At 35.0% G+C, this 25672-nt stretch overlaps 1 protein-coding gene and 1 pseudogene across 4 annotated transcripts in view; both read left to right on the top strand.

Moving 5' to 3' along the window:
* The window catches only part of AP1AR (adaptor related protein complex 1 associated regulatory protein), a gene marked incomplete at both ends in the record, with an annotated part of 47790 nt that overhangs the window by 12524 nt on the left and 9594 nt on the right, over positions 1–25672 (top strand). Inside the window, 8 exons of one of the 3 annotated variants that reach the window (XM_080697897.1) lie at positions 10351–10399; positions 12212–12238; positions 15685–15710; positions 18709–18805; positions 19932–20030; positions 21685–21743; positions 22251–22324; positions 23879–24007. In XM_080697897.1, coding sequence (XP_080554023.1) covers positions 10351–10399; positions 12212–12238; positions 15685–15710; positions 18709–18805; positions 19932–20030; positions 21685–21743; positions 22251–22324; positions 23879–24007 — 560 coding nt within the window. The remainder of the gene's footprint in view (positions 1–10350; positions 10400–12211; positions 12239–15684; positions 15711–18708; positions 18806–19931; positions 20031–21684; positions 21744–22250; positions 22325–23878; positions 24008–25672) is intronic. The other 2 variants (XM_080697898.1, XM_080697899.1) reach the window with 2 other exon arrangements.
* LOC308264486 (high mobility group protein B1-like) lies at positions 4198–5407 on the top strand (annotated as a pseudogene). Its single transcript has 2 exons — positions 4198–4258; positions 4889–5407. The product of its transcript is annotated as a high mobility group protein B1-like (transcript).

Here is a 25672-nt window from a genome sequence, read left to right as displayed (position 1 = left end):
GCTTCGAACCTGCGCGATCCTCCTGTCTCCGCCTCCCAAGCACGGGGATTACAGGCATGCGCCACCACTCCCGGCTCAATTTATATTTTCACCAACAGTATATTTAATTGTTGCTTTATTTATTTATTTATTTATTTATTTATTTATTTATGTGCTTCTGGGGATGGAAGCCAGGAGCATCCTACTTCCAAGCTCTACCCTAACCCCAGCCCTATGTTTTTTTATTCTTTATATTTTTTAAACAGTGTCTCACTAAGTTGTGGAGGGCCTCACTAAATAACTGAGGCTGTCTTCAAGCCACAATCCTCCTGCCTCATCTTCTAAGTACTGGGGTTACAAGTGTGCCCCACCTCGCCCAGCTCATTGTTGCATTTCTTTTTCTTTTCTTTTCTTCTGCGGGTCTGAGAATGGGAATCCAGGGGCATTCGACCTTCCGAGCTACACCCCCTGCCCTATTTTTCATACTTTATTTTGAAACAGGGTCTCACTAAGTTGCGGAGGGCCTCACTAAGTAGCTGAGGCTGTCCACGAACCGAACCGCAGTCCTCTGGTCTCAGCCTCCTGAATTCTTGGGATTACAAGCATGCACCACCACGCCCAGTTTATGGTTGCATTTTTAACATTTGACAATGTTAGGTATTATATAATGAGTGTGTAAGGCTAGAACAACTTAAAACCCTATTAAGTAAATGGAGAGTGATACACTGTTCATGGGTTGGGTGAAAAGATTCACTATGCTTAAGATGTTATCTGCCTATTGACTAGAACTCAGTGCAATTCCAGTTAAAATTGCTAATGGGATTTTTTTTCTGGAACTCAGAGAAGCTGATCCTTCATATTTTTAAGAAAGTCATTTGTTTCACCGAAGAGTAAGTGCTAATGATTAAAACCTTGTAATATTGACACAGTGATAAATACATAGGTTTAGCAGAATAGTACCAAGGCTCTGAATGAAACTGAGGGTAAAGTTCAGTAATTTCGTTTTTAATAAGGTGATTATTTTTGCCAAAGTATGAAAACGGCTGCTTTATTTAAAAATGAATTGTAATTGGAAGTATGTTTGTTTCTATCTGGTTCAGGGACTCATCATTTTTTCTTTTTCTCTACCACAAGTACTAGTAGTCTCATCTCTCAGTAATAGTAACTTACTTTGATCATTTTCACCCAGAGTGGAAGATGGATACATCCCTAAATTTTCTGTTGCCATTTTTGCATATTGTTTCCTTTGATGCCCAGAACAGTCAAACCTCCAGGAATCCCTTATCTCTGTGAACTTGGGAGTTGTTGTGTTAGCATTGTAAATTAATTTGAGATTCAGTAGCTTTACACAGATGTTACACATAGGAATGCAGAGAATAATGGTTTTAACTTCTTTTTTTTTTTTTTTTTTTTTTTTTGGGTGATGGTACTGGGGGTGGAATCCAGAGGCTTTCTACAGAAACTCCGGTTATACTCCCAGACCTATTATTTTTATATTTTATTTGGAAACAGGCTCTCACTAAGTTGCTGAGAGCCTCACTAAGTAGCTGAGGCTGGCTTCAAACTTGTGCGATCCTCCTGTCTCGGCCTCCCAAGTGCGGGGATTATAAGCATGCGCCACCACGCCCAGCCATGGCTTCCCATTTTAATTCTCAAATATGTTTACATAATAAAAAAAATTTAGTTCTATATTGATTTATGTTATACTTTTTTTGTAAATTTAGAGATTTGACCTACTTATATGCTAACAATAGTTCTGAAAAAGTAGGATAACTATTCTTTATTTTTAGATCTTAAGCAATTACAATTGAAAGTATTAGATCAGATTTTCTTTTTTATGTCACCAAAGTTATTTGTTTCTATTATTTAGTGAAAAACTATAAACAATGATTATTTATAAATAATAAATGTTTTGTGGCTAATACAAAATAATTTTTTCAAGAATGTACTATAAGCACATAATATGACCAGTGTTGCATATTGAATGAGCTCATTTCAATATTCCAAACTGCACATATAATATTGGAACATGCATAGCAATGTTTTTAGCTCTGGAAGTATGCTGGATTAACCATGGAGGGAAGATGAATTGAGGAAGAGCCCAAAGTTACTTAACTATATTTGACCATAAATATATGTTGAAAATAGCTTAATTATTGGACTTAGATGTTTTATGTTTTTTGTACTAAGTCTTCAAAATCCAGTGTATATTTGACAACTTATGGCCTTCAAAATTTAGACTAGCACATTTCAAGTGCTTCATAATCACATACAGCTCATATCTATTATTATTGGACAGTGCACATCTATCTAATGAGATAACAGTACTCCATAGGAATATTGCTGAAAGGAAATTTATATAAAATACATGTAAAAATTCATTCAGAGCCAGGTATGGTGGCATATACTTATAATTCCAGCACTTGGAAGGCTGAGACAGGAGGATTGCAAGTTCAAGGCCAACCTCAGTAACCTAGTAACACCCTCAGGATCATAGTTAAACCCTATTTCAAAATATTTTAAAAGTCCTGGATGTATAGCTTGGAGTAGAATGCCCCTGTGATCAATTCCCCAGTACCAGAAAAAAGAGAAAAAGGAAGGAAGGAAGGAAGGCAGGCAGGCACAAACAAACTTAGTTCCTGGCTCATTATAACCACTTAGTCAAGCTTCATAACTCTTAATATATTAATAGTTGTTATCTTTTTGAGTTTTGTAGCATCATATATAGCTGGAAACTTCAAATCAGTAAAATACTGCCTTTTTCAAATTGAAGAAAGCAAAATGTTACTTCTCTAAGCTAACAGTAACCAAGAGTTAGGCTTTATAGTAGATATTGTTCTACTTATTTTGATTTCTATCTTTCCAAGACTCAACTTTTGTTGAAGATTGTTGGAAATGTACTTTAATTAGTATCAAATTTCTGCTTTTGAATTAGAATTCAACTTCCTTCGTGTGTTCTTTTTAAGTGATGCTACACTATGCAGAACTGAAACTTTATCCTTGTAAAAAATATTCTCAACCAACATCCATTTACTATAGTAAAATATTGCTACACAGGACTTGAGAGACCTAAATAAGACAAGTCCTGTGATCCTTCCTCCCTCCCCCCCCCCATGACTGTAGCTAGTTTTGCTGTTCCATTTAAACATGATAATTTTGTTTGGGCATCCACACTGATAATTTCTCCATGTCTCAGACTTTCAACTTTGTACTTATTAGGTCAAATAAAGAAAAACAAACTGGGCGTGGTGGCGCACATTTATAATCCCAGCATTCGGGAGTCTTGAGACAATAGGATTGCTGTTCTTGGACAGCCTCAGCTACTTAGTGAGGCTCTTTGCAACTCAGTGAGACCCTGTTTAAAAATAAAGAATAAAAAAATAGGGCTGGGGGTGTAGCTTGGGGGTGGAATGCCCCTGGGTTCAACCCTCAGTACCACAAAAAAAAAAAAAAAGCAAATAGTGAAGTTGATAATTTAAGAATACAACTTTCAAGAAGCTGTGTTTTATTGTACCTATTTGGTAAGGACAGTCATTTGCTATGAAAAGAATACTGGGGTGAGAGATGTTTTTGAGTATAGATTCAGAACAAATAAAGTAATGATGCAATTTAAATAACCTATCATTTTGGAGTACTACCTACCACTTGGGCCAGACAGCTCAGTTCCTTGAACCAGGGGACTATTTAAATCTTAAAAGCTAGAAGCCATTCTTTATCCACATGCGAAAGTAACTTATTAGGTATTGTTTATAGTTTTGTTTTTTGTTTCTTCTAATTTCCAATTTACTGGGAGATAACTCGAATTGTGCCTCCTTGGAATAGGCTATTATTATTACAAGTAAAGTCCTTAAAAATAATAAGCATTTTGTATGTATTGGTAGTAAGATGAAGTTAATATATGGAAAGGGAAAAAATGCTGACATTGCCATCTTTGTCTACAGCCAGCATTCCTTGAGATAGGAAAATAAAATAATTTTTTTAGTTTGAAGCAAGAAAAAAAAGTGCTTTTACTGATTTGGAATTGAGAAGTACCCCAAGGATTAACTACAAAACGTATCCTGAAAGTTTTTTGGACATACTTTAATGTTGTAGATTTGGGATTTGAATAGAGGACTCTCACCCAGACTATAACTTTGTATAAATGTCAAGCTTAAGGCATCTAAAAGGTTGGTGTTGAACTTTGTGATGAAGTATTAGGCTGACAGTACTTGCACCTACATGTTAATCTTAGCATCAGTAGAGGTGGGATTAAGTTTCTCATCATTTGATTCAGAAGCAAGTAATGCACATGAAGAATTTTTACCTACAAAAGTTGAACTCAATATAATCAAGCTTTTAAACCAAATTACCAGTATACAAGAAATAGAGGGGCTTGGGAAGGGGTGAAGCTAAACAGCACCAAGAGGGAAAATACCAGTTAAATTCAGAAATAAAAAATTCTACGGGATAAATAACACAGTTCTTCCAGCTAATTAGTATTATGAAAAAAAAGACAGTGGTACAAGCAGGAGGAAAAAGAGGTTTAAGAGGCTAACCAGCCCTTGTTTGACTGATTCAAACAAATTATGTACTAAAAGATAATCAGGGAAATTGAAATAACAACTGAACCGGGTATTGGGTGGGAGTTAAGGAATTTTAATTTTGTAAGGTGTGATAACATGGTGGTTAGGTTTTTAAAAGGCTTTTAATAATGAGAGCTGCAAGTTGAAGTAAGGATAAAATAACATGTCTGGGATGTCCTGCAAAATACTTCACCAGAATAAAATAAAACAAAGGAGATGTGGTATAAATGAAACAAGAAATGGAAAGTGGTAAAAATTTTCATGATAATTGAAGTACATTGAGCTTCATAGAGACAGCACTGGTGCAAGTGAGAGCCAGACAGGCACTGGGTGACTGTGCCTCACAGAGGAAAGACAACCAAACATCGGCAGAAGAGATCCTAAGACGCCAAGAGGCAAATGTCATCAGATGCATTCTTTGTGCAGACTTGCCGGGAGGAGCACAGGAAGAAGCACCCAGATGCTTCAGTCAACTTCTCAGAGTTTTCTAAAAAGTGCTCAAAGAGGTGGAAGACATGTCTGCTAAAGAGAAAGGAAAATTTGAAAACATGGCAAAGGCGGACATGGCCCATTATGAAAGAGAAATGAAAACCTATATCCCTAAAGGGGACACGAAAAAGTTCAGGGATCCCAATGAACCTAAGAGGCCTCCATTGGCTGCCTTCTTGTTCTGTTCTGAGTATCTCCCCCAAATCAAAGAGCATCCTGGCCTGTCTATTGATAATGTTGCAAAGAAACTGGGAGAGATGTAGAATTATACTGCCACAAATGACAAGCAGCCTTATGAGAAGAAAGCTGCTAATTTGAAGGAAAAATATGGAAAGGAAAACTTGATGCAGAAAAAAAAAAGGGGTTGTCAAGGCTGAGAAGAAAAAGAGAAGGAAGTTAAAAATGATGATGAATAAATTGATTCTAGCATTTTTTTAATCTATAAAGGATTTAACCCTCCTGTACACAACTCGTTTTAAAGAAAATAATTGAAATATAAAGCCGTGTAGGTTTGTTTTTAAACCGTACGGTATCTTTTTTTGTATAGTTAACACAGATAGCCCAGTTTTGGTGGTACTGTCAGTAGCCTCTAACCTTGCCTGGTACAGTATGAGGGTTGTAAATTGGATGGAAATTTTAGAGTAGGTTCTTGTTGGCACACAGCACAAATTAGTTATATATGGGGAAGGTGGTTTTTTTTTTTTTTTTCATCTTCAGGTGTCTCTGATACAGCTTATACAAAATAATTGTTCTGTTAACTGAATGCCACGTTGTAATTTAAAAATGCAGCTCTTTTTATAACATTCTGAATGCTTCTAAGGAAATACAATTATTTTATTAGTATTGTCATTTTCATACGTCTGAAATATTTCTTCTTGAGCGGAAACTCTTGCTTTTGCCCATTTTGGATCACATGAATATTACAGTGTTTATCTTTTCATATGGTTAGCTGATAAAAAGATTTTGTCTACACAACCTGGGTATCATGAGGGGGGTAATAAAAGTTAAATTGAGAGCATATTCATCCATAAGCTCCAAATTATTGATCAGTTGATAACATTTCAAAAAGACCATTTACATTTCCAAAGAGAAGAGTAACCAGTTCTATTCACAGCATAAGATTATTAGAATCAAACAATCTAAAAGTCTGTCCTTGAAGAACTAGTAGAATATGTTCTAATCTTTGCATGAGGACTCTATATTCTACATTACCATGTAATGGCAGTTATATTTTGCAGTTCCCATTTTAAATAATAACTGAGAATGCAGCCCCAAAAGCACGAGCTTAAAATACGAGACTGCCATATTAAATTTTCTTGTTGAGATCAGTCCCAGCACAGGCTATGAAAGTGCTTATTATAAATGCCTTTTCACATTTATCGAAATATGGACTGCTTAGGAAACATGAGACTTAAAATTTTTCTTAATTGGGCCAGCTTTTAAAAATATAATACCACATCTAAAATAGGGTATATTTTCCCATATTGTTGTTGCCCCATTATAAATCAAATAGATGTGAAGAAAAATAAATTTTACATCTCAATGCAATTATCCAGTTTACTTGATTTTGAGTTTTAGGGAACAACTTGTTAGTTTTGTGTTTTTTGAGATTATCGTTCTTTTAAAGTGTTAGTGCTAAGATAGTGCTCTAGTAACTGTATACTCTTGTGATGAAGTGCTGTTTTGTTATGCAATTTTTTTCCTTTTTTTGTGTGTGGTACTAGAAATGGAACCCAGGGGCATTCTACCTCTGAGCTATACCTCCAGCCTTATTTTTTTTCTCTTTGTTTTGAAACAAGGTCTCACTAAGTTGTAGACGACCTCACTGAGTAGTTGAAGCTGTTGGGAGAACCAAGATCCTCCTGTCTCAACCTCCCAAGTACTGGGATTATACGAGTGCACCACCATGCCCAGCTTTGTTATATAATTTTGACTTGGATTTTTTTCCATTTGTATTTTTTTATGTAATTGCAGGAGGAATACTGAATATGAGAATCCTGGATGATACTAATAAACTAATAATTGCAGAGGGGTATTTGGGTTGTTTAAGTGATCTCTTCTCTGAGTTCTCATCAAGAGTTAAATCCAGGCCTTTGTGTGGCCTAACTGGGCTTGTGATCTGACCCTGGCCATGTGTCATTCCTTGGCTCTTTGTCTTCTCCCTTCCAGCCATTCTGTCTCTTTCCTTTTCTTAGTTTTGCCTCACAACCTTTACATTTGCACTTCATCTGTCTAGCATTCTTTTCCTCCAGATATTCTGGCTGGCTACCTTATATCCTTCGAGTCTTTGTTTCAATTCTACTTTAGCAGAAACACCACCCCAGAGCACACTACATCATAAAGTCTCCTTTCTCCAGACAGGAACCTTTTCTTTATACATGATTCTCCCTTACTCACAGGTGTTTTTATTTCATGGCTAATATTGCCACTTGATGCGTTATCTATGTTTACATTGTCATTCACTCCCAAGAGTGTTACCCTCTACCTGTTTATTGACACTTATATTGACAGAATATCTCTCTGATTACCAATATGGTACTTTCAAACAATTGACTTTCTAATCACTTAAAATAAATATCACATATTTATTAAAATATTTGCCACAGAAATATATGTGAAAAGCTATGGTTTTTATATGGCTGAAAGTTGTCAAAATATCAGTGATTGAATTTAGTTCTTACTGCATGGATCTATTTGGGTGCTATCAATGTTTGACTAAGTAAAAACACATCATGAATTCATAAAAAACTTAATTATAAATTATAGTATTTCTTCACCTATTTTATTTTCAGATAAATCTCAAGGTATAGTTTTTCTGATAAAAATGTTGCACCTGAGTTGTCAAATTCAATATTTACTTTAACCTATCAAAAATCTGCATTTATGGAAAGTAGGGGTCAGTATATGCCCTTTGCAAATAAGGTCTCAATCTAGTCTGTTGTAAAAAGAAAATTTGATTTTTTTTTTTAATCCCAAACTTATTCTGCCTTTGTTTATCTTCCATTTTGTTCCTCTTTCTCATTCTGTCACTATATCTCATAGACTCATCTTTATTAGTCAGGACTTTGGTATTGGGGCAGAAGCCTAGATTAAAGTATTTTAGGCAAAGAGTGGAATTTTTTAGGAGATATTCAGTTTTTTGAGTAATACCTAATCTATAAGCAAGGCGGGGATGTACCTGGTCCTTAGAAATAGCTACAGTGGTGTTAAAACACTGTCACATGTTGATTTCATTTCTATTGCAGATTGTCAGGAATCATAATCCTCAGCAGCTCCTAGGATCTCTCAGGAGGATATTATCTCTCTGCTCAGTTTCTGAGTAACTGAACCAATCAAATAAGGTCTAGGGAATGACTGTGCTCTAGCTGGGTTAGATAATCAGAGACAGAGTCATGCAAGAACACAATGGTCCTCACTGTAGGAGAGGACAGATAAGGGAAACATTTTCAACCAGCAACACTTGGCTTTTACTAAAGTTAATTTATACCTATGTAAACTTAAGCAGAATAGTATACCCTCATGTGAGTGTAGGGATATAGCTACTTCCCATGGCTTTGACAGCATCCTACCTGAGCTTTATGCTTTACTTCATAGTGATGTTTATATTGAGCTACTTAGTATTATTCAGGTTTATTTCATTATTCAATTATACTATTAAGTAAGTCTGGAAGAAGAAATTCAGAAACAGATTCTTCAGGGAAGAAAATGATAGTTGCAGGGAGAGAAGCAGGAATCATACTGCTAGAACATAGTGTTACTGGAATCTCCAGCTCATTTCTGGTTTTGTTTGAGAAATAAGAAAGAGAAGAGAGTGGAAGCACTAGATGGTTAAATGATTAAAGGTATTGAATTTATGATATGTTCCTTGAGATCTGCGGAATAATTCTCTGCTTTTGCCAATTACCTGGAATAGACAAAATACAACTGTTTTGCATCTATCAGATAAAGATTGTAGAAAAAAATATGGTTTTATTGCTATTTTTACATTTTAGTTAGGATGGCATGGCATTCTCTTTCATTGAACCTATTAGCTCCCCTCTGTGTATGTTCATGTGACAAAAGCATTCAGACCTGTCCTAAACCCAGCTGTCTCCCTAATTTCTTAAAGGGGTGCTTTCTTTCCAAAACTCCTCAGAAATTAGGAACTTGATATGGAGCCTGGACTCGGAGTTGGGGTCCCTCTCTTACATCAGTTTTGGTGGCTATAACAGAATCCACATTGTGAGTAAAAGCCTCATAACTTCCTGTCACTTCCAGTAGTAAAGGAATTTTGAATGGCTTTGTCCTAGAGAAACTTAGATGCTATAGTAGTTAAGAGTATAGGTATTGTTGGAATAGACATAGTAGAGAAGATGCTTACTTGACTATTTGTAAGTTTCTGTAATAGAAAAGAATGATTAAAAGTTAATATTTGACCCTAGTTGGAAATTAATGTTTGATTGACATATATAGACATTGTTTTTCTTCTTTTACTTCTGAGGGAATGGGAAAAAAATGTTTTAAACCTTGTATAAAGATACATGTTTCAGCATTCTTACTGCTGTAATCAAAAGAACTGACTATACAACTTACAGGAAGGAAGGTTTATTGCTCACAGTTTTCTTGGGGATTTTGGGTTCAGTTCATGTGAGGCTAGGGACTGTGGATCTCATGGCGGCCTCAAGTGGAGAGGAGAGCCCAAGGCTTTGCTCCTCATATAGACTAGAGAAGCAAGAGAGTATGAACAGCCAGCAAGGGGACTCAAAAGACAAAATCCCCAAGATACAAGCACAGTGACTAAAGCCACAACCAGCCCCACTTCAAACATTGCTACCTTGTTTCCCCGAGGGCTAGTGGGACATTCTAAACCCAAACCATAATAATATGTGAACCCATTATCTATAGAGATAACTACTTTTAGCATAATGGCATGTATATTTTAAATTTTTTATGTCTCGCATATGTTTAACAGAATTTGGAGACACACTCATATATTACTTAGCACAATATTTTTAACAAGGTATTTTTTGATAGAGTAAAGATAAATTTAAAAATGTAATAGTATTCTCTTCTGTGTAATATTGGTGTAAACTAATTTATCATAGTTTAGTGTTAGTACCAATAAAAGAAATGTTGATTGACTAAACAAATTCATAATAATGTTTTAAAATCTAGAGTATTGACATTATTTGATCTAATTTGGTTGTTTCATTTGTAAACAGGTTTTATATATTAGAGAATCTAAAGTTGCTATTAAGGAAACATTTTATGACATCATTTTATTTCACTTTTAGAGTTAGTTGTGATTTTTTTAAAGTTATTTTTCTGTTTTTCTTTTCAGATCCAAGTATTTTAGAACATGCTCAAGAGGTGAGCACTTAACTATAGAGGTAAGTAGTCATGAATTTGATGGGATTAAATGCCTTCAGACAAGCAAAAGGAACTTTTTTTTTTTAGTTAAGGGGGAAGAATCTAGACACAAATTTAATAATATATGATTTACTTACGTTTTAATATTGTTGATTCTAGTAAAGAGTGAAATAATTAGGGTACTGGGGAAAAGAATAGGAAGAAGTTTACAGATTAAGGTTCTGTTCTACTAGGTTTGGTTTGGTTTGGTTTCACCCTGTACAACTTGAAGAGAGGTTGTTCTTCTATTGTTAATAATAGCTCAGTAAGGTATTAATTGTATAGACAAATAGCTGACCTGTGGGAGCAGAGGTGTAGCAGAATCAAAGTGGCAAATTGTCTTTAAGCAGCTCCATAGCAAACTCATTGAGTTGCTTTTTCTTTATGCAAAAGACAACCATAAAAGCTACTATTTACTTGTCCCTACTGTGTACCAGCCACTCCACCATAGAGTTAAATAATGTCATTACACATGATTCTTACTACAACTCTGGTAAACAGATGGTAGTCACCCTTAAATTTTATGGGTGAGAAATGAGAGGCTTAGACAGGTGGAAAAACTGAGCCATGATATACAATCTATAAGTGGCAGAAAATAAATTTAAGTCCAAAACTACATTGCTCCAATGCTTAAAAAAACTATTTCACTGCCTTCTACAAGGAAACATGTAAACTATGAATATGTTTCTTATCAGAAAACACAAACGAGTATGAAAGAAAAATGAGCTAAAGATAATTTTGAATAGCTTGTTATCCCTTTAGATTTTTTTATTTCCTAAACCTTTTGAATTCATTTTTCTTCATCTTTAAACAAAACAGTAACACTAAAACATTTTTCTTTCAAGCAGTTATTTATCAAGTTATTTGTATTTAAAATATAAATACTTTTAATAATATAATAGTAATGACTTCCATAAGATAATTTGACAGTAGCATTCCTCCCATTATAATTGTCCACATTCCCATCTCAAAAAAACATTGTTAGCCAGGCGTGGTGGCACACTCTTGTAATCTCCACGCTTGGGAGGCAGAGATAAGAGGATCACGCAAGTTCGAAGCCAGCCGCGCTGGTGTAAGAGACCCTGTTTCCAAATAAATATATAAAAGAGGTCTGAGAGTGTAGCCCGGATGTAGAAGTGTTTCCAGCAACCCCAGTACCACCCAAAAAAAACAACATTGTTTGGGGATGGTGACTACCATCTAGTAGATTTTCAATAAATAATTATATGAATAAATGTGAATAAATATAGACCTTTAGAGAAATTCTTATTTAGGTATCTTTTCAGTTCCTTTTTTTTTTTTTTTTTTTTGAGTAATTCTTTTATGGCATTGAATAACTTGTTCTTAACTAAAGTTGAAAATTCTGGTAATATGGGCTTAAAATATCTATATGAAGTTGGGCACACACCCTGTAATCCCAGCTACTTGGAAGGCCTGAGACAGGCAAATCATGTTGCAGAATAGCGTGGGCAACAAGCAAGACTATGTCTTGAAAATAAATAAACCCATATTCACCTCAGGTGAAAGATTTAGCTTATAAATATAGTTTCTGCCTTATGTAGAAATAAAGCAGAGATAAAATTTTTCATCTATGAAGTCAAATGCGAAATAATAAATGTACTTGGCCATTTTGTAGGACTGTTGAATGTATTAAATGAGCTGATATATAAAAAGGCACTTGATATCTCATAAATATGAAAGTATTATTTTTAAAGTGAAAATTAACAATTTCTTGTGAGATGTGTACTTTAGACAAATATCTTTCCTAACTTCTTTTCTTCTATTTTTTTTAGTTTGAGAATCTAGTAGAAAGCGATGAAGTAAGTATTTCTATAGTAGTATAAACTCATATTTGTTACTCTCATTAATCATCTCATTAGTTCTAAGTTACTTTTAAATATTTATTTTAGAATTTTTATTTTTGCTTTTTTATCCCTTCTGTACTCTTTCCTTCTTTTACATATATTGGCAAAGAATTCAAAATTTCTACTATATATGTATATAAAACAAAAACACATAAAGGTCTTAAAGCCTCCTGCAGAATTCAAGAAACTTCAAAAATGGATATTTCTAACCTTTTTTTTTTTCAATAGCATACTTCAGCAGTCTAGAATGGAACTTTAACCATAGTTTTTAATGGGTTTCTGAGGGTAGAATTTATGCATGTTCACTTTATTATTAATTTCTGATTTTACCATTAACTCTTAATAGTTTTTCTTCATATTGATTCTCAGCATCTCATTTCATCTAAAATTCAGTCAATTTTAAGCTGCATCCTGAGGATAGAAATACTAAAATATGGTGAAATAAAGTGCACTTTAGAATCAGCAACTATGGTGTATAGTTCTTATGTACAACTATATTTTTTAAAAAGCTTTAGTTTTAAGCCAGGCATGGTAGTGAACACTTGTAATCCTAGCAATCAGGAGGCTAAGACAGAGAATCACAGATTTGAGGCCAACCTCAGCAATGTGAGGTCCTCTGCAACTTAGTGAGACCCTATTTCCAGATGAAAAATAAAATAAGGCGTGGGATATAACTCAAAGGTAGAGTGCCCCTGGGTTCAATTCCCAGCATGTTGACGGGGTGGGGAGGGAAGTAATTATAAGAGTTTATGTAAACTTGGGGGGGGCGGTTCCTTTGGAGCCTAATTTCCATGTCTCTAAAATTGGTTAAAAACTACAAGAGCACTGCAGGCTCTGTCAGTCCTTTTTAATTTTCTAAGGAAATGGGGAAACAGAAATGGTATCATGTCTTTTTTAAAAATTTTAAATTATTTTTTAGCCCAGTATTCCCCAAAGTATGTATAAAGTGTAAGTCTCAAGATGGATTAGCATAATAAAAGTTCTGAAGAGAACTATTGTTAAAATCATTTAAGATTATTGAATTAAGTATTTCCTAAATTAATTTGGGTATAAATCCTTTATAAAAAAAACACATTTATCATTTTAGTAGGACACATTTTTGAAACTCTCTTAGCCTTTTGTTTTACCAATAAAATAATACCTGGAAGTTTCATTGAACCTAATATCCTTCTCTTCTCAAATGTTACTTTCATCTTTGGACATGTCTTTTCCTTTTAAAAAGTTAAGCAAATACTGGACACAGCATTTTTAAAGCTTTTTACGAGTAAGAATTCTTTCAGCCTTCAGAGTAGTTCATCTCAGTATTACATACCATTTCAAAAGAACTTGTGGCCAGGCGTGTTGGTATATGCCTATGATCTCAGTACTTGGGAGGCTAAGACAGGTTTGAGGCCAGCCTCAGCAACTTAGTGATACCCTATTTCAAAATAAAAAATAAAATAGGGCTGGGGGTGTAGCTCAGAGGTAAATAAAACACCACTTAGTTCAGTCCCCAGTACCACAATAAAAACCTTGTGATTTCATCTTGTTTTCTTAAGGTACTTTTTTTTTGTTTATTCTTGTTAAATAATATTAGCAATAAAACATTTTTTTCTTTCAAATGGCTATCAATCCATATATATTTAAAACACAAACATTTTACTGTAACTTGATAGTAATGATGCATGTTAAGTACGGGATGTTAAAATAGGAAAAACAAAAGTACACTTTAGAATCACTAAAATGTGGTATATATTTCTTCAGCACAGCTATTGTTAGAAGAGTTTTAGTTTGTGTGCTGATTTCTAGTTCACTAAGCTAATTGTAAACTAATTATCCTCTCATTTCCTTTTCAGTTTAGTTGAATGCCACTGTTTTATAGTGCTATTTCCTAATTTGAATTATTTAGAATATTACTCCTATTATTAACATATACACACATACATATATACACACATAAACACACACATTTACTTTTCCAGAACTAGGTATCTAACTCAGCAGTATTCTACCTCTGAGTTATGCCATATTCCCAGCCTGTTTTATTTTTTATTTTGAAACTGGGTCTCCCTAAGTTAGCAGCACTAGCGCCAGCCTTGAACCTGTGACCTCCTATGTCAACCTCCCAAGTACTGGGAGGGGCATGCTTGTAATCCTAGTACATGGGAAGCTGAGACTGGAAGATCTCACGTTCAAGGCCAGCACCAGTGCTGGTAACTTAGCAAGATCCTGTTTCAAAATTTAAAAAGATAAAATGGGGCTGGAGTGTAATTTAGGGGTAGAGTGCCCTGGGATTCAATCAATCCCCAGTACCACCAAAAAAAAAAAAAGAGAAAAAAGTAAGAAATACTAATACTTAATACGTATAGTACTTCAGCGCTGACAGGTCATTTTAAACACTGAAACCACAAACAAAATGCAAGCACAAAATGCAAGCAAGGTGGCACTAAATAGATCATATAAAGGCACTTTTCACAGCATGAGAGCAGAAATGAAAGGAATGAGCAGCACCCATTTTACCTTGGCTTGGAATGTACATTATTGGTCAACCCAAGTTTTTTGCTGCTCTGCACATGTATTCTAATGGCAAGAAAGTATAGAGTATTGATTTAGGGGTTACAAATACATTTGAGCAAGTAGGTAAATTTACAGATTTAGAATTGGAAAAATGAAGATCAACTATAAATGGTGAGGACCTAGAGAGCCTTGGGCTGCAGGCGTTCATTTAGTATCTAACAAATATTGTTAGACACTGGGAGTGGCGATCCACAACTGTAATCCCAGTATTTGTTAGGCTGCAACAAACAAGAGGATTGCAGGTTCAAGGCCAGCCTGAGCAATTTAGTGAGAACCTGTTCAAGGTAAAAAAAATGAGGCTAGGGGTGTGGCTTAGGGGTTGAATACCCCCTTAGTGGTCTCCAGTACCACTAAGAGTGTGTGTGTGTGTGTGTGTGTGTGTGTGTGTGTGTGTGTGAGAGAGAGAGAGAGAGAGAAAACATAGCCAGCAAATGGTTGTTACATAATTAAATATTAAACTAAATTTTGCCTTTGAATTTTGAAAATTCTTGTTTAAACACTTTTGTGAGGGGGAGTACTGGGGGTTGAACCCAGAGGCATTCTACCTGAGCTACACCCCCAGCCCTATTTTTTATTTTGAAATAGGGTCTCTTAAGTTGTTGAGGGCCACACTAAGTTGCTGAGGCTGGCCATGAACCTGTGATCCTTCTATCTCAGTCTCCCATGTGCTGGGATTGCAACCATACACCACCACACCTAGCATTTCAAACACTTTTAATAATGAAATGTACTTACTGTGACAAAAAAAAAAAGGTAAGTAGAAAATAGTGATTAAATGAAAATTTTATTGGCTTACCTAAAATAGAAATGAAAGTTCTTTAATTGTTTAATTAATTTCTGTACAGGGGGAGAGCCCAGGAAGCAGTCATAGGTAAGACTTTTTAAAAAAATAAACACTTCTGTGTGAACTACAGGAGATTCTTATGAAATCAGGCTTTTATCATTCACTTGCTCTGAGACATTGAACAGTTTATCTTTCCAAACCTTAGTTTTCTCTCTGAGATTAAGTCAAATAATATAGTCTCAAAAATTTGTTTTGAATATTAAAAAATTTAATGAATATCAGTGTTTGGGTACTTCCCTATTGGACCTACATTATATATTTTTTACTTTTTTAAAAATCATTTAACAGCCGGGCATGGTGGTGCATGCTTGTAATCGCAGCATTCAGGAGACTGAGACTGGAAGATCACAATTCTTAGACAGCCTCGGCTACTTAGTGAGGCCCTCTGCAACTTAATAAGACCCTGTTTCAAAATAAAGAATAAAAAATAGGACAGTGGTGTAGCTTGGAGGTCGAATGCCCCTGGGTTCCATCCCCTGGCACGTAAAAAAAAAAAAAAATTAATATTGATAAGTACATTACTGAACTTTTCAACTTTATCTCTCCTTTTCTCTTATTCTAAAACTCAGTCTATTAATCAAAAGATTTTTATATCTTTCAATAGTAAATAGAACTTTGATACTATATTTAAATAGTTTTTAATATGCACCACTTCAAAAACAAGCATCTGTTAGTTCATATTTGAATATGTGCTTCCTGCCTTTTCTAAGTTTGGTAGACATTTAAACACCTCACAAAGGCCAGGAACTGTGCTAAACACTGGGATTTAAAAAACAGAAATGGTCTGTACACTAGAAGAAAGAATACCCTGCTCTGGGAAATAGATTTCATGGATAACATTTAAGAATAAGATAAGAAAAATAATAAAATAACAGTTAAGAAACATGCTAGGAGCCCCTTGTCTATTGCATTTGGCAACATAGACGCATTAGTTACCTTTGCTAGCTTTCTTGGAGTGATGGCAGCAAGAATGCTAGCAAAGAGTTCTAGCTTGGAATGAGGTAGACTGCAGTGAGTTGATAAGTCAGGTGTGGACCTGAAACCATTGAAAGCAAGGAGCTAGACTAGCTGGGTTGCTACTTGCTGCATACAGTGTCACTTGGGCATTCTCTTAACCTGTCTTCATCTCATTTCTCTCATATATAATCTTTGTATCTACCTTTTTGTTACGGTTTTGGAGTGAGGGTTACCATCTGGGGGAACCGTCCCCAGGGATCTTTATTAGACCCCTGGGAATAATTCCCCAAAAACACCACAAAAAGAAAAAAAGATTTAAAAAGGTGTGGGTTCTTGTCCTCAGCTAAGGATAAATACACATTAGCCCAGACTCTTGCTGAAGATTTAAAGAAGTTTATTAAAAAGATTAGAAATACAGAAGACAGTTACAGCCTCACGTACCTAAGGGTAACATGAGGGGGTGGTTCAAACGTATTCACCGAAATACAAAGCACAGAACAGACTTTTTATACACATGACCTCCATCTTGTTCACGTAATTCTTACTTAGTAAAAGTCCCTGTAAGATACCTCCCCTTACCCTGTCAGGTTCCTCCCCTTACTTTCCTGCCAAGGTGTACTTTCCAAAGGTCATGGTCGAAGGTCATGGTTGAAGGTAGACCCCTCCTCCCATCTTAGCTAGATTATCCAATTATTATGTAAACCTCTTTAGAATGAGAATGAGGAAGTCCTAGTTTCCCTCTCCTATGGACTTGCTAATTACCTTTAACTAGGTTAATTTACATTGGAATAGTTGCCTGGTTTTTTTGGCATAAACCAAGTCCTTTCACCAATTTTTGAAATGTATTAATAATCAGAGCTTTCTCAAATCTTTCTAGTCCATTCCCAATACTGGTACACTTTTAATATTGTTAAGATCAAAGTCAGTTAATATGTGTGAAGCACTTAGAAGAAAGCCCAGAACAAGTTAAGTGCTGGCTGTCCTAACTGTGGACATTTTAAGTTTAACTTCAGGAATTATGGTTCCAAAAGGAAGAAGAGAGGAAGCAGTAGCTAGCGGTAAACACAAGTCAAATTAAGGTTTTTCTCTACTTTCTTCCTCCTTCTCATGGAAGAAAATTGAAAACAGATAAAGGGGACAGGTGCTAATTGATAGAGCAGGGTCCTAAGGACTTCTAGAGCCAAGACAGGGAGGTGGTATAAGTGATGAATGAGTCAAGAGTATAAGGGTAATGTTTGACCTTGAGCAGGTTGAGGAACACTAACTCTTTAGAGGATGGGGAAAGAACACAGAGGTCATTCTTAAGTAAGCAAAGATGTGGAAGTAGAGTGAATTACTCATTAAGAGAAAACAGTTTGAATAAGAAACTTATGGAGTCTGTAAAGATTTTGCATAATTAACATATGATAAGAGAGAGAGTTGACCCTGTATAAGTAAAAGGACTTGCTTTAGGGGTACGGGCCAGTGACTTTAGAGTTTCTGTAGCTGCTCACAGAAGAAAGAGCTAATCCTGCAAATGATCCAGGGCCAGAATATGAGTTATCTTGAGTGAATGTGGTATAAGAGTGCCAGAAGTGTGTTGTAAGAAAGTAGTTCAGATCTGTCATGAGGTTCCCATTGTAAGCGGAAGTGAAGCCAGAAGATTTATTGGTTAGCTATGCCTGGGGAAGACAGAAGGATTGAGAGGGATAATTAGGAAGACTAAGAATTCAGGATGTATGAGGGCTGAGATCAGGGTATAGTATATTCTTGTTTATATTTTATGATGAACAGTGTGGAGTAGGGCCAGGGTATATATCCATAGGTCACCTGGCTGGAATGGAGCCTGTGGAAAGGTCGGGGATGTTCACATCTTATACAAGGTGTCTAGAGCAGAAACATACTCTAGTACTGTATCATCGTATTCAACTTGCATACCAGAATATAGTGTTAGAATGTGTACTTTTTATTCTTAACAATTAAAAGTTGTATCATATTGCTTTAGTACATTTTGACAAGATTCCAGAATTTCGCTGACTTTTTGAAATTTTTTCTTCTTTTTTTTCCCTTCCTCCATTTTTTCCTATAGGCCTCTTACTGAGGAAGAAATTGTTGACCTACGAGAGAGACATTATGATTCTATTGCTGAAAAACAGAAAGATCTTGATAAAAAAATCCAAAGAGAGGTAAAGTCTTCATGTTGCTTAAATTTGTAGTATCATAAAAGCTCAGGTTTATATGGGATAGTAGTCAATGAACCTATATTTAGGTATATAAAGATAAAAATAATTCCAAAGTAAATAATTATTCTAGCCTCTTACAATTTTTTTAGTCTGGTTTAATTTATCAGACATGAAAATGCACCAAAATATGAAGATAGCACATTTTCATAACAATTGTTTTTTCATTCACAAATAGTATGCTAGCAAAAACATACACCTTTTTGTTTAAAAACAACTTCTTAAAAATTGTTCTGTTTCACAGTAAGTTGTACTTAAGTTTTTGTCTTGGGTTTATTTGTTCTCAGTGAAACAAATATTTCTAATAGTCATAATATTATATTTATCTAATATATTTATAGACACAGCCTATAATTATGGTTGTACTATCACTAACCTAAATGGAATTAGTTATATTCCATTGTACATTTTAAAAATTTGTTTAGTGCCAGATAATGATTTCAAATGCACTAACAACACAGCAGATGTTAATATTAATCTAAAATATGTTGAAATTTGATTTTTAACTTGGATTTGAAATGCAGTAGCTATCACTAAAGCAGCATGTATGTTATTATGAATTGTAAGAAGAAAATTGAATGTAAGTTTTGAATAGCTTAATAGTAAAATTAAGACATATGCATTGATGTCAGATAAAGAGACATGAATTTTGTGAAAGCTTAGTTCACTTTGGTAGACAGTGATGTGATTGGCTTTGCTTTTAAAGATACTTGACTTAGGAGAGTCAAAACATTAAACTACTCAGGTGGATAAGTGTTAGAATGATGGCTGAAAATGAAGATGGTTACATGTTCTAGTGCAGTAAACAGATCTGTATCTTTACAAATTAGATGCTAATTTTTTGGAACTCAATTTCTAAAGAATGCCATTGTGTCTTTCATATCATCTGGGTTAGTCTATAAAAGGAGAAAATGAAATGAACTATCACAAAAATATCAATTTTTGATATGTTTTATAGGAATCAATTCTTTTTAATAATTTATTTTTATTTCGTAGATAGAAACATTTTATTTTTAGAGCAGTTAGACAGGTTCTGATTTTTGTTAATCCTTATCGTTTTGTTCATGTACAGTTAGCCTTACAAGAAGAGAAGTTAAGACTAGAAGAAGAAGCTTTATACGCTGCACAGCGTGAAGCAGCCAGGGCAGCAAAGCAGCGAAAGCTCTTGGAGGTGAGGGGAAAAGACCCCAACGTATATTAGGGTTGCTTTTCTCCTTATTTTCTCTGAAAAAATCTGAGTTGGCACCTTTTTTTCCCCTAGAATCAAAGGCTTCTTATTTAACAACAGTTGTATTTACTATTGCATATCCTTAGGAATTACAAAGGCAAATTAGTTGATCTTTAACTGCTTAAAAATAACAGTTATGTGCTTGCTACTGAATGCTGTTTAGCTTTAGATTAACAGAAGCTAATTCTTGTTCATCCTAAAATTGAATTTTCGTGCTCCAAAATTGAGTGTTCTTTTGGAAAAGTAAATATACTTTTAAAGTGAAAACATTTCAAAACTAGTCTTGATATATTTTACAAAGCATTTAGTAGTATATTTTTGTGACTTTTTGTAAACAATTTCTTGAACTGTTAAAATTTCTTATACTTTAAATCAGATAAAGCTGTATGATTTTTTTCTCTATAGCAATATTGTTTACTTTTCATCTATATTCTTGTATCTTTGAAAGAATGAGAATTAAGTCTCTTTGACACATTATCAGAAAAGGAACAGATTTACCGTGTTTTGGGTGCCATGCTGGTATGACATTGTCACAGTGCCTGACACTATAAGTAGCTGATGCTGTGGAGCCCTAGCTAAGTGTCAGGAAGTGCTGTAAGTAGCTTCCTCGTGTTTAATCTTCATGGCAGTTACAGAAAAAAAGGTAGTTTTTTAACCCCCATTTTACAGATAGGGAACCTGAGGGACACATGTTAAACAGCTATCTTGAGATCCTGTAGCCCATCATGGCAGAGCCAGAGTTCAAACAGAGCAGTGATAAGCCACTGTACTTCTTAGTGTCTTCCTCCATATTTTGCTGTATGGATTCACTACTCCAGTGCTAATTAAAGTAGTACAAAGATCAGTCATACACTGAAACTTAGAGGAACTAAAAGAATGTCTATCATATTGTCATGTGATTTCTATGTGAACTCTGTCCTCTCTCCCTCCTCTCTCTCTGAGTAGATGTCAGTAGACTAAATTGTATGAGAAAGTATCTTTTTCACCTTCTGAGAAATAGAAGTGGTTTTGTGGTTATAGGCGCTCACAATAAATTCTCTACTTTCTGCCTTCCTTTTAGAGACTAAAGCATTCTATGTGCAGCATCCATTTGGGTGATTTTCTGAGTTCTCTGGGTATTCCCTCTCTGACTAAATATTTGTGATAGGAATACATAATCTCCATAACATACACTGACAAGCAAACATACACATACATGTACCAGTTCTTTTGCTTTTCATGGTAATCCTGAGTTTGCCAGGGCTATAACATAACCATATGTAATACCAGATGGTTAAACAGAAGCAGCAGAAGGAAAGGCCGCACCAGGGATACACAGCTGATGAGCTGCAGAGTGCCATCTCTGACAGGCCTTCTAAATCTTGTGAGTCCTAGGGAATCATTCACCTTTATTATTTATGAGTCAACTTAGCCAGGCCTGATAAATCTATTTCTTATGTATAAGTGAGGAGTGATGAAGTGAAAGGAAAAGATTTCAACAAAATAACTTAAAGTTTTTCTTTTTAGAAACCAGGAAATAATACTTTTCGGCATTGCATGAGTGGTTTTAACATAACTTTACAACAGAGTGATTTTGTATTATATTGTGTTTCTAAAGCAAGAAAGGCAGAGAGTTGTGCAGCGATACCATCCTTCCAACAGTGGAGACTATCAAAGGTAAATAGTGGCACATATTTCCTTTCCTTAAAGCTGGAAAGTGGCCATTTATTTAAATTGACTTAAATGAATTTTTTAAGAAAAATCACATCTTCCATAAGGAAAGTGGTATGTGATAACTGAATGCCTTTGAGTAAGTTATTTAAAACCTTACTTGTTTGTATTTTCCTTACCCCCTTTCTTTTCTTATAATAAAGGTAATGTGTGATTACTTTTTGGAACAAACATTTCAGTGTTGCCTTTCACAAATAGCCTGCTTATTCATGCTTCATTATTATAAACATGTAACTAAGTTTTGGGAGATTTGATTTCAGAATTAGCCAAATTTTATGTCTTTCAATTATATGCTAGCATTAAGAAAATTAAGACCTATTTTCATTAGATTATTCTGATTGTATAGCAGTTATGAATTTGTGAATATGGTTCAAATCAAGGTGTCATCATTAACTTAAGCGTTCCTTCTGTTGTATCTCCTATGAATATTTTAAAAACTCACTTTTATTACAGTTCAGGACCAGAAGACGACTTTGAATCTTGTTTGAGAAATATAAAGTCACAGTATGAAGTTTTTCGAAGTAGTAGTAAGTCTTTTAAAATATTCTGTGTACATTTTTAATTAACTTTGTGCTACATAAAACATAGTTGGCTTTTTTTTCTATACTATACTTTTGTGTTTTTTGTGTTCTTTTTGTTTTGTTTTGTTTTGTTTGCAGTACTGGGGATAGAAACCAGGAACACTGTACCTACAAACTATACCCCCAGGCCTATTTTTTAGTTCTTTTTTAATTTTGAAACAGGGTCTCACTGTGTTGTGAAGGGACTCGCTAAATAGCTAAGGCTTTTGGCAAACCGCAGTCCTCCAGTCTCAACCTCCTGAATGCTGGGATTACGAGCATGCACCACCATACCCGACACCTATACTTTCTCTTTTATTTTATTTTTAATTTATTTTTTATTGGTGTGCTGTAGTCATACATCTTAATGTGGTACAAGATGGTAGAAGAATACATGCATGCATCACTCGTTTGGCCCTTCCACAATTCCTCCCCATCCCTCCCCCCTCCCTCATTCTTATGTTTGGCTTAGTGATTGACTTGGATATGTGTATGAATGTACATCATGTACATTAGGGAATTTCCCTCTTTCCCCCTCCTATCACTGTCAGATCCCCTTATTTGCTCATTTAAGGTTTTTCCTTCTTCATCTAGAGTTCTAGGATCCATTTTCTCTCTAGTTTTCTCATATTAGGGAAAGCATCCAATTTTTTACTTTTTGTGTCTGACTAATCTCACTTAGCATAATGTACTCCAGTTCCATCTACTTTCAAATAAAATTCCATGTGTACATATCCCATAGTTTTGTAATCCATTCATCTGTTGGTGGACATCTTGGCTGTTTTTATAGTTTCTCAATTTTTCTCTTTTAAAAAGGAGTTGGAGCAAAGAAAAATTTCAGGCTATTTCTGTATATCCACACAGGAAGTCAAGCACTCCTTTTGCATTTCTTTTCTGATCCCACATCCCTTTTCCCCAGAAAAGAAAGAGAAAGTAGAAGAAATAGTTTTTATTTTATATATATTACAAGTTTATATTTTATATATATTACAAAATAATTTATAAGAATAAAATGTTTCCTCGAGTTTCAAAAGTCAAAACTCTTAAAAATATAGGTAACCTTTTTTGTGTTATATTATTTGTTTTTGTTCCTCCTTTGTAATTACCAATAGAAACATTACCTACAGTTCATCATTTTGAACAGTTTATAATTAATTTAAATTTGTACCAAGTATGGTGGCACACACCATTCCAGTCCTCAGAAGGCAGATTTGCGGCCAGTGCACCGTGTTTTAAAATAAATAGGACTGGGAGTGTTGGCTCCACAGTAGAATGCCCCTAGGTTCAGTCCCCAGCACCACAAAAACAAAACAAAATAAATATGATGCTTGTTGTGCTTACAAAGCAAATAAAGAAGTTCTTTAAGTTCTTTATACTATTCCTAACAGAAAATAATTATTTTTAAGTTTGGAAAATAGTAATATTTGTAGAGATAATTGTTGCAAAAGAAAATGCTGGTTGTGGTGAAAGAGCACAAGTGACAACATTTAATTGTATTTGGTAATTTGGTATATATTCTAGGACTCTCATCAGATGCCACAGTATTGACACCAAATACAGAAAGCAGCTGTGACTTAATGACCAAAACTAAATCAACTAGTGGAAATGATGACAGCACATCCTTAGATCTAGAGTGGGAAGATGAAGAAGGTATTTTATATTTCATAGTTTTACCTGAAGAGTTTAATTTATTCTATGTTGATATATATAACCTTGACATTTTATATAATTTAAACTGAATGAATACAAGGTCTTGAGAAATCATTAGGTTTCTTAGACTGTTACTGTCCTAGTGATTACTATTTGTTGGTAAATAGTTTAGAAAGTTGCTTAGTTTTTTGTGTTTCTCAAGATCTAGAAAATAAAGGTGTGTGTGTGTGTGTGTGTGTGTGTGTGTGTGTGTGTGTGTGTGTGTTGCTGGGGATCAAATCCAGAGATATTCTATCTCTGAACTACACCTTCACCCCTATTTATAACTTTTGAAAGAGGCCTAAGTTGGTGAGGCTTGCCATGAACCTGCCCTCCTCCTGACTCAAGATTTCCAAAGACTCGGATTACAGGTACACACCACTACATCCATTTTAAGGTTTTTGTAATGCAACCCAAGACATTACTTCACTATTTAAGAGATTTTTCAGTATTATTGCCCCCTTGTGGGCAGTGTAAAACCATAAGCCAATTTTTGGTTCATTATAAACCAGCAGTTTAGTTGTTAATTTGTGTAATATAGAATAAGAGCCATTGCTCAGATGTGAATTTGGATTTTAGCTGATACGTCTTTCTAGCTATAGTACCTTAGGTAAATTATGTACTCTTCCTAAGCCACAGTTTGTTCATTGTACAATGAAAGGATAATGTTTTGTTTCACTGTTAAATACTTGGTACATGATAGAATATTTGAATAGGGCTGGGGATGTAGCTCAGGGGATAAGCACTTGCCTAGCATGCAAGAAAGAGGCCCTGGGTTCGATATGTAACACCACACAAAAAATTAAAATGATTAAATATATTTTAAACAAATAAAAGGATTGAATATATAAGCCGGGGGTGGTGGCACACGTTTGTAATCCCAGCATTTGGGAGGCTGAGGATCATGGTGCACAAATAGCCTCAGCTACTTAGGGAGGCCCTCTACAACATAGTGAGACCCTGTTTCAAAATAAAGAATAAAAAACAGGGCAGGAGGTGTAGCTTGGAGGTCAAATGCCCCTGGGTTCTGTACCCAGACCCATAAAAAAAAAGATTAAATATATAAAATACAATATAGGGTATGGAACATATCAGGTACTCAAAATTGTTGCTAAAGTTTTTCTTTTTTTTTTTTTAAGGCTATTTTACTAAATAAGTTCCAAGTTTTTATTTTCATTTTAAGAAATAGGCAATCCAAGCCAGGCATGGTAGCACACACTTGTAATCCCAGCTTTTCGGAGGCTGAGGTGGGAGGATTGCGGTTCACAAATAGCCTCAGCTACTCAGTAAAGCCCTCTGCAACTTAGTGAGACCCTGTTTCAAAATAAAAATACAAAATAGGGCAGGGATGTACCTTGGAGGTCAAATGCCCCTGGATTTCAACCCAGACTCACAAGAAAAAGAAAGAGGAAGAAAAAGAAAAAGGAAAGGCAATCCAGGAAATAGGCTCTCAGTGGCAGAATGCCTACCCAGCATTTGTGAGGCCCTGGGTTCAATCCCCAGTGCCAAGGGGAAAAAAAGAAATTTCTTATTTTCTCAGTACTTGGAAGGCTGAGACAGGAGTATCACAGGTTCAGGGCCATTGTAGTGAGACCTTGTTTCAAGACGGGAGAGTGTACCAGGCAT

The sequence above is a fragment of the Muscardinus avellanarius genome (assembly GCF_963383645.1).
Source record: "Muscardinus avellanarius genome assembly, chromosome: 6".
Classification (NCBI taxonomy): Eukaryota; Metazoa; Chordata; class Mammalia; order Rodentia; family Gliridae; genus Muscardinus; species Muscardinus avellanarius.
This window is presented reverse-complemented; position numbering and strand designations above follow the sequence as displayed.